The 8881-nt window shown below is 29.9% G+C and overlaps 1 protein-coding gene across 7 annotated transcripts in view; it reads left to right on the forward strand.

Moving 5' to 3' along the window:
- The window catches only part of LOC106693068 (uncharacterized), a 22119-nt gene extending 15265 nt beyond the window's left edge, over positions 1 to 6854 (forward strand). For 4 of the 7 annotated variants that reach the window (XM_053742770.1, XM_053742771.1, XM_008549800.3 and 1 more), the window contains 2 exons: positions 163 to 324; positions 2030 to 6854. In XM_053742770.1, coding sequence (XP_053598745.1) covers positions 2042 to 5437 — 3396 coding nt within the window. In that variant the 5' untranslated portion in view covers positions 163 to 324; positions 2030 to 2041 and the 3' untranslated portion in view covers positions 5438 to 6854. The remainder of the gene's footprint in view (positions 1 to 162; positions 325 to 2029) is intronic. The other 3 variants (XM_008549799.3, XM_008549802.3, NM_001414821.1) reach the window with 2 other exon arrangements.
- Positions 6855 to 8881: the final 2027 nt, after the last annotated feature.

Below are 8881 nucleotides of genomic sequence, written 5' to 3' on the forward strand. Positions count from 1 at the left end.
GAAAAATTGACGCCGTAATTTAATTATAACAGGTAATTAATTAATTAGTAGCTCGAGTTTATTGTGGAACCAAGCGATGAAAATTTAAATTATTTATAGCAAATACCAGGCAGGTAACCGGTATTTTCTATAAACATTACTGATTGCGTCTGATTGTAACAGGTTGAAGGAGAGTAAGGAGAGAGAGAGAGAGGAGAGTATAGAGAGAGAGAGAGAGAGACGAAACCATAATTAAGACCAAAACTTTCACAAGGACAAAATAATCAGACGGAACCCGGACAAAAACACGACGACGAAAAAGATCTGGAGACTTTAACTAGAGAGGTATTTATGAAATTTATTCCAGGCGGGAAGCCGGAAAATTTTATTGAATACTTAGTAAACGTTTGATATCGTCGCGACTAAACAAAATTCTCGCGAATTTAATAATTTCGTAAAGAAAATTAATAATTTAAACTCGGACATAATTATAAAATTTAAGTAATTAATTAACTCCAGGCAGGTAGCCGGAGCCATTGCGTTAATAAAATAATTCCAGGCTGGTTACCGGAATTATTCTAGAAGTTTCCAGGTAGGTCGAGTGACTCGCGCACCGGAACTGTCGCATCTAGTCATAGTCACTAGTCAATTATTAATTAATTATAAGTAAAATTTAATAAAATTAATAAAACAAATAAAATCAATTAAAATTGTCTCGGAAATATCAGAAAGGTCTCCGATCAAAGTCGTCGGTAAATTAAATAGGAAAATTAAGTAATTAAAGAAATTATAATTAATTAAGTAAAAGGCATAAATAAAATAAGAATAATTATCGCGGTGATAAAAGTACCTGAAGTAACGCGTTATTAAATTACTGAGTAAAGGCCGTGATATTAAAATAAGTGTTAAGAAATTAATGAAAAGGAATAATGATCAATAAAGTAGAAAAGGGAAAATAAATTAATAAATCAATTAATAATTATTTAAACTCCAAATTAATTAATTTATTTCGTGGAAAAATTATGTTAAAAGAATTCAGTGTGTAAAATAAGTCCAGGGGACAGAGTAAGTGTGTGAGTGAAATACGTAAGAATTTAAGGGAAAATATTAGTAGTTAAGTGTCGCGAAGGTTAAGCGATTTTTAATCAGAGTGCGTGTGAGTGTGTGGAAACGCCAAAGGTAGTTGGCTGATTTTATTAAAGATATTATTGCGGGTAAATAAATAAAAGGTTATGAAGTCAATTAAGGTTATAAGGTTTAAGGTTTAAAAGATTTAATGTTATAAAGTTTATATAAGAAGTTATAAGGTTTATAAAAGGTATAAAATATAAGGTTTATAAAAGGACATAGGTGAAGTTAAATTATAAAGGTTAAATAGGTCATTGGAAAATAAAAGGTTTAATTTGTGAATTGGAGAAGTAAATTATTTATAAGTTATCCTTCCTCATCCTTCTCTTACAATTAAATAAAATTACACCGACCCTGAAGATTTAAGATCCGGTTCTGGGAGGCCGTTATCACTTCCAGTGGCGCCCTTAAAAAGGTAATTTAAGGACGATCAGAGTAACAGCATAGCCCTGATATAGGATCGTCAAGTTGTCATTCGACGCGGCTGTTAATATCCAAAAGCTAAAAAAATTGAGTTTGATCGGTAGGGCTCGTTCAGAGATATTCCAAAAATAAACTTTTTTCAAAAATGTTTTTTTCCAATAACTTTTAATGTGCTCGATGGATTGATTCCAAAATTAACTGGGCTTTTAAGCTTCATAAGCCGCGTCGAATGCCACCTTAACCGTCTCAATCGATTGATTCGTTCGAAAGATATCGTTGGAGAAAAATTGTTAAAAAGGTTTTTTTTCGAAAAAAAAGTCATCTAAAAGTATTTTCGAGCTCGAAGAACTTAAAAATGTATTGACAACGATTTTTCCGAGCTCAAAGGGCTCGAAAACAGCGGGAAGTTTTGAGGATATACAAATACATAGAGTGATTAGGCACTAGGTACCGATCCAAAATTATGTCTTTAACATTAATGATTATTCTTTTTGTTTAGAAACAATCATCTATGGATACTTCAACTTATGATCACAACCCTGTTGAACTAATGCCGGGGAAAAAAAAAAAGTTACTACAAATTGATGATTTTTGGCTGATATCTACATTACATTCGTACAATTATCTTAATAATCGTTTTATAATTTTTAACTGTCAATGTTATCATAGACATTATGATCCAATTGATTTCTACGAGAATATTTTCATCAGAAAACAATCATATTTTGCTTGTATTATTTCTAATGATGACAGTCGCATACGTCACATGTGCTTTCCAATCATGCTTGGTTCTATGATTGATTTACATTTACGTCCTCAACATGAATTAGATCCTGATGTATTTGGGTGTTTCATTATCAATGGGTCATTAAAAATTTTGCCAAACTTTCAAACGAATAACTTAAATTCTTTACACATTTATAGCTATAAAGATGAACGGTGTGTCAGGTGGGTCGTAAAAACTAACAGCAATACATGCCGCCTATATTATTCTAAAGTGAAATCGGAACAAGTTCTGTGTGAATTCACCGAAACTCCGAACTCGGCAAATACTTCAACTGATGATGATTGTTTCTTTTCATTCCTAGAGTTTGATAAAAACGATCACAGTGATACTAATCGTAAAAAAAATTTGAATGGATTACAAAAAGACAATGATAATTGGATTAACTTTATCAATCGTGTAAATCCATATAAGTGTAATGATATAACTGTAGATAAGTACATTGATGTATTTCAGTTATTATTGCAAGATTATCCACAAATCGATGATTTAGCAAACAAAACTATTATTACTGCACCTATGATTCTTTATCGCGTAGTGACTATGACCAAACATACAAAATTAAAACAAATTTTTGAGAGTGGCAATCTTTTTTACGTTTTGTCAAAAAAAAAACATATGACATTAATTAAAGATTTTGCTAATATGTATTTAAATATCGAGGGACAAAAACATGATAAAATTCGATACATGTTAGATCTGACAAAACGTTCGATCAACCGGCAGACAAGAAATAGCAAAGCTTTGTTATATCCACGTGATGCTGACTATTTTATATGCTATTTAACATGTAAAGAAATGAAAGATGCAGGTGAGACAATTAGTTTTGCACACTATGTCACTATCACCCTTCCAATTAATGATAGGTTGATTCAACAAGAAATATTTCAGTCGCATGACTATGATACTCCACATGGTCTCCGTATAATTATTAACGGGTTTTTAACTAACTGTTATGTTTACAATTCTCTAGATTCTCTAATTAACTTCAAACGTCGACTTCCAATGATTACATTTTTTCGCTTAGGTAATCGATATCTATTTACATATACAAAAGGATATGTTTTAGTCAAATACAGCAGTAAATATAATATATTTGTAACACCATATGAAGCACAAAATTTATTTCCGGATTGCTTCGATAATTATTCCCAGTTCAGCCGTTTTGGTTGTTTTGCCCGGCAATTGTCATCATCTATACTAAAGACACCACCACCAAAATGTACAGTTACTATCAATAATATAAGAGGTGCATGTAATGTTCTAAATAGTCGATTTAAAGCTCAAGCTTTCCTTACATCGATTGGTTATAATAGCGCTATAATCTATCAACGTCATGGTGAGAATGAATTACTCTCATCACATAAAAAATACTCAAGAATATCATTATGTAAAAAAGATGATACTGGTGGTGGAGATAAATTACTACCGATTGCTCGAGAAACTCATATCGCCTTTGCGTGGTTGAAATACGCTGAAAGATTCGACATAAAACCAAAAAATCAATCAATAATTGACAGTTATTTTGAAGAATTAGATGCAACAATTTTGAAATCAAAGCAGTCAGCTATACCCCGCGATGGTAGTGAATTTTATGGTGTCATTACTGACATGATAGATCCGAACGCTGATGTCAGTAATGAGTTTTACTTGCAATTTTTGAAAAATGTCTTGCCAATTAAATACATATTTATTGACAATCGTTTTTCTCTTATTATGAATAATGATGAAAATGAAGTTAATTTGTTACATCGAGCAACAGTAAAAACTATTACTAATATACCTGAATACAAGCAATATCTTTGGAATTTAATTAGTAACGATAACATGGTAATACCTCTGTATAATTATACACCAATTACATTGATTAGTAATGATAACGTTCTCAGTAATTCTCCAGAAATACCATCAGTTTCACAAAAGGAACCACCACAAAAACGAAAATATAATCGTAATAGTTACACTATAACAGCACCTCAAAAACGATGCAGTAAATCTTCAAAAACAAAAAGGATTCAAAATTCTTCGATGTTCAAATCGATGGAAATTATGACAGATTGCAAAGATTATTATAATTTATACACCACTAAATTATTCAATGTATTATGTTGCAACGATTATACAGATCGTAATACGAACCAACTAGTGTTGTACTGTGCTTTTGGTGATGTTGGTGGTGGCTGTATTGAAGATGGTATTATATTAGATGAAACTTTTGTTTCTAATGCTCCAAATAAATTAATTTCAGTAACATTAGCAGTAAAATTTATGACTCATGATAGTGGTTATAATGGTAATGATAACAAGTCCAATAATTTTCCTAAAAATCAATTAGAAAAACCAAATCCATCCGAAGAAAATGAAATCAATTTAAATGCACCTCAAAAAAATAGAAGAACTTCGAGTAAATCATCACAATCTCTCAGTATAAAGTATTCACCTATAAATCGTGAAATTGATAAATGCCTTATTTTTGGAGTGATATCAAGCAATCAAAGATTACTCACCTTCAAAAGCAAAAATGTCAACATTGTAGAAACTAATTTGAAAACACATAATTTTTACGTCATTTACTGTGTTGAATTCACTCACTATAAAAAAACTATAGAATCATACTACAATGAAAGTACTAACACCTTAATAATTCATTATCGATACATGAGACCTATTGGAATCGATATGAAATTTTGCAATAAACATGGTCAGAAAGCAATTGTTTCATGTGTTCGTGATTTGAGTTATTATCGTGCTTGGACAAAGAGTGGTAAATGTATACATCCACAAGTATTATACAGTATGCAAAGTGTCATCGGACGGATGGCTGCTGGACAAGTGCATGAAATGTTATCTAACGAAGAATGTGGATTTAGCGAAAATGGTGAAGTAGTAGCACCTATGTCATTTGTCATTCATTCTGTGGAATCTTCAGTTAAAAGTAAAATAACAGCAGCATTGAGAATAGATTTAATGACTCAACAAAATGGTTTTGATGCAAATATGTGTACTGGGTTAGCATTACTAGCAACCACACAGCATGCTGGAAATTTTACAGATAGCTATGCAAGATTGCATTATCTAAAAGAATTATTCAAATTGAATGGTATTAATTTTGAATTTTTGTAAGAATCACGCATTGAAATGAGTTCTGCGAATCAAATTCCTGCTAAAATTAATTTTTTACAAATGTAAAAAAAAATTTGAATGATTAAAAATTTAATCATCAGTAATCGTCAAAAGTCGATTTATTATTTTACGGTTAAAAACGATTCTGGACGATTAAAAATTTCAAATTGTCATGAATCGTAGAATAATATTGCAATTTTTGGTTCCACATGAAAATTAAAAACAATTTATGACGATTTGAAACGATTAAAAATTTAATCGTTTTTAATCCTCTTTATCGTCAATTGATGATTCATGACGATTGAAAACGCTTATGACATTTTTAATCGTCAGTGATTGTATTTTCTAATCAGAGGAGTTATTATCTGAAATTTTTTACTTTGAAAAACCTTTGGAATACTTTCGAGACGAATGTTTTTGAACTTCTAGACTTACATTTGTATGTACTTCTTAGTGAGTATCATTATTAAATAGGGAACCAATTAATAAATATTAATGAACAGTAAAATAATATTTCCAGCCAATGAAATGAATCAAGCATGTTACAGACTGTAATATAAATTAAAGTTCTAATATTTTTAAATAACAGTTTTAATGTTTCATTTTTTTGAATCTTGTGCATTGTTATTACTTTGAAACTTCAACCTTTTTTCAGATCTTCCTTTAATTGTTATTTTTTGTTTACCAATCATTCAAGTACCTATATTTTAGTAGATTTTATAGAAATTCAGTTTTTCAAATTGTGCATACTTGTGTTACGTCCCAGCCTGCTCATCAGATGTCTCTGACTATTTTTAAATACTAATTATTAAGAGACCGATCTGGGACCTAACTAATTAACTAAGATGTATATTGATAATTTAGCAAGTTGCATAATTAATAAGTTACTCTATATTATAGGATATAATATAATATAATAATATAGCATAACATAATAATATAAAATAATAGAACATAAAATAATATGATATTATTTAGAATATTTGAAACATATTGATAAAGTTATTTTTCTCTTAATATTTGTTATGTATAAATAAACGCTGACGCCTCGAGTAAATCCTCGAGACGTGCAGCTGCACAAACATCTATTTTGTTCTAAGATAACTTTTGTTCATAGATAAGTGACTCATTTGTTAATAACAAAAACGGAAAAAGCGTGAGAACGGAGAATGGATCATTCGAGAATATTGCTTATCACGATCCACCCCTCTATATCGAACGATGCGCGGGCCTGATGCCCAAGCGCCTCGTATTGATAAGAGACTTACTCTAGTTTTTCTCGATCAAGAGAAGTCAGTCTGAAATATAGAATCATAGAGAGCAGTCAGGCTCAATACTAAATACTGAACTTCTTTCTCACCCTTTCGAAGTTATTGTTAGACGAACTTTAACAATTTATAAATTGATTCAATTGTATATTTTCACATTATTGAAATTATTCTTTTACAATTGAATAAATCGGATTGAGATATAAAATAATAATCAGTTTATTTCAACCACCGAATGGTGGCTGTTCAACCCCTACTAAATAATTATTTATAATTATATGTAAGTTCTCATTACGTCCAATTCAAATCGACCGCTCAACCACGCCAGCGCCAAAACATCAACCAGGACGTAACACTTGCTTGATTTTCCACAGAATATTGACATCATATGATATAATTCGTCGGATGGGTTCCAAAAATACTATTCCTCTAAAACTTTATGTGTATACTAAAATGATAAAACTTACTCTCCACGGAGGAATGATGCAGAACAAAATACGCCTTCAAAACTTATTGAATTACTGAAATCTTGACACCATCAATTTACTTAGAATTACTAGTTATTTAATAATAACTTAGCTATTTGATTTTTAACTAACTTACATCTGAAGTAGCCTCAATTGAGGGCTACTGAGGATCCAATGATTGATTCTAGCGTTGACATTTGTATCACAGCAATAATACTTACGGAATAATGAAAATATTTTATAGTAATAAGTTATTATTAGCATATCGTTAAAGAATTTCATTATTTTAACTGTTAGGAATTTCGGTTATTATTTTAATTATTCTATAGAAACTATAATTTTTCAATATTTGTTACCTATGAGTATTAATGCGTTTGTTTGAAATCAATAATCATTTTTATTGCTTGGGAGTCATCAGAGATATTATTTAGTAAATCATGCCAACAAAATTTTAGTTAGCGTCGTAAATACAATGTAGAAAACCTCGCTTTAATCGTTAGCTATCAACTTTAGCAAAATTATTTGGGCTTATAATTTTTTCATATATAAATTTTGTGTTTGAAAAAAAAATCATTAAATTCAGATTAGTTATGTTTACTTCTCGCGACAGTAAGAAAAAGAAACGAAAGTTTTCGCAAAAAATGAAATAAAATGAAAGAAAGTTTAAACTTTCAATCGAAATTTAGATTGCATTTATATAGAATACTACCCAGTTGTTTTTTTTTGTTCTTTAGTAATAAAAAAAAATTACAAAACATTCTAATGAATTGCAATAAAATATAAAATAATTGATTATTTCTATGCATTCATATTTTTATTGTCGCAATAACGATTTCAATTATGATAAAAGCGAAAAAGCCGACGTCGTGATAGAATAAAATAATAATTTTTTTTTTTGGCATTAGGAATTCGAACATAATAATCAATAATACACGAATAAAATCAAAGTATTTTTTTCGGTTTTATCAAAATTTATTTTACGCTAATGAAAGCAAAAGATGTTAATTTTTGTTTTTAAAATCCTCCTAAAAAAATCGAAAATTAAAAAAAAAGATGGTATTAGCTTCTGTTTGATTTTCTAATACTGAGTTTTGAATAGATTTCGACGTTTTTAGGTCCGAGGACATTATTCACAATATTTTCAATATGATATCCGTGTGTATGTGCATAAGTACGTGCGTACGTACGTTTGAATGTAAATGCTTTCTAATATGTAATAGATTGACTATTTCGGATCATTGAAGCGGTATTCAAAGCAATTTAGTTATTCTTAGACTATGTGGGCAATCGATCTTGATTGGTAAAAAGTATGTTTTAAGTAATTCCAAGTACAAAACTTTTGGAAAAATGATTTATTTTTTCGGATAACGTTCATCATACTTTTTGGAATGATTTTCAAATCCAATCAGCTCTTAGACTCTAAGACCCACATCAGATGCCACCTTAACTAACGAAATGGGACCATTTGTTCGACAGATATCATTAACGAAAAATTTTCAAAAAAGGGTTGTTTTCAAATAACTTTAAAATTGTTAAAATGATTGAGTTTATAATTTCATACATGTTAGAGATTGGAAATTGCATTGAAGGCAGTATGAGTCATCTTAATCGGTCGATTAGTTCTATCGATATCAATGACGAAAAGTCTAGAAAATAACAATTTACTTAACTTTTCGGATTTTTTTTTAGTTCGTTGAATTTCTGTTAGT

The sequence above is a fragment of the Microplitis demolitor genome, chromosome 2, assembly GCF_026212275.2.
Source record: "Microplitis demolitor isolate Queensland-Clemson2020A chromosome 2, iyMicDemo2.1a, whole genome shotgun sequence".
Lineage (NCBI taxonomy): Eukaryota > Metazoa > Arthropoda > Insecta > Hymenoptera > Braconidae > Microplitis > Microplitis demolitor.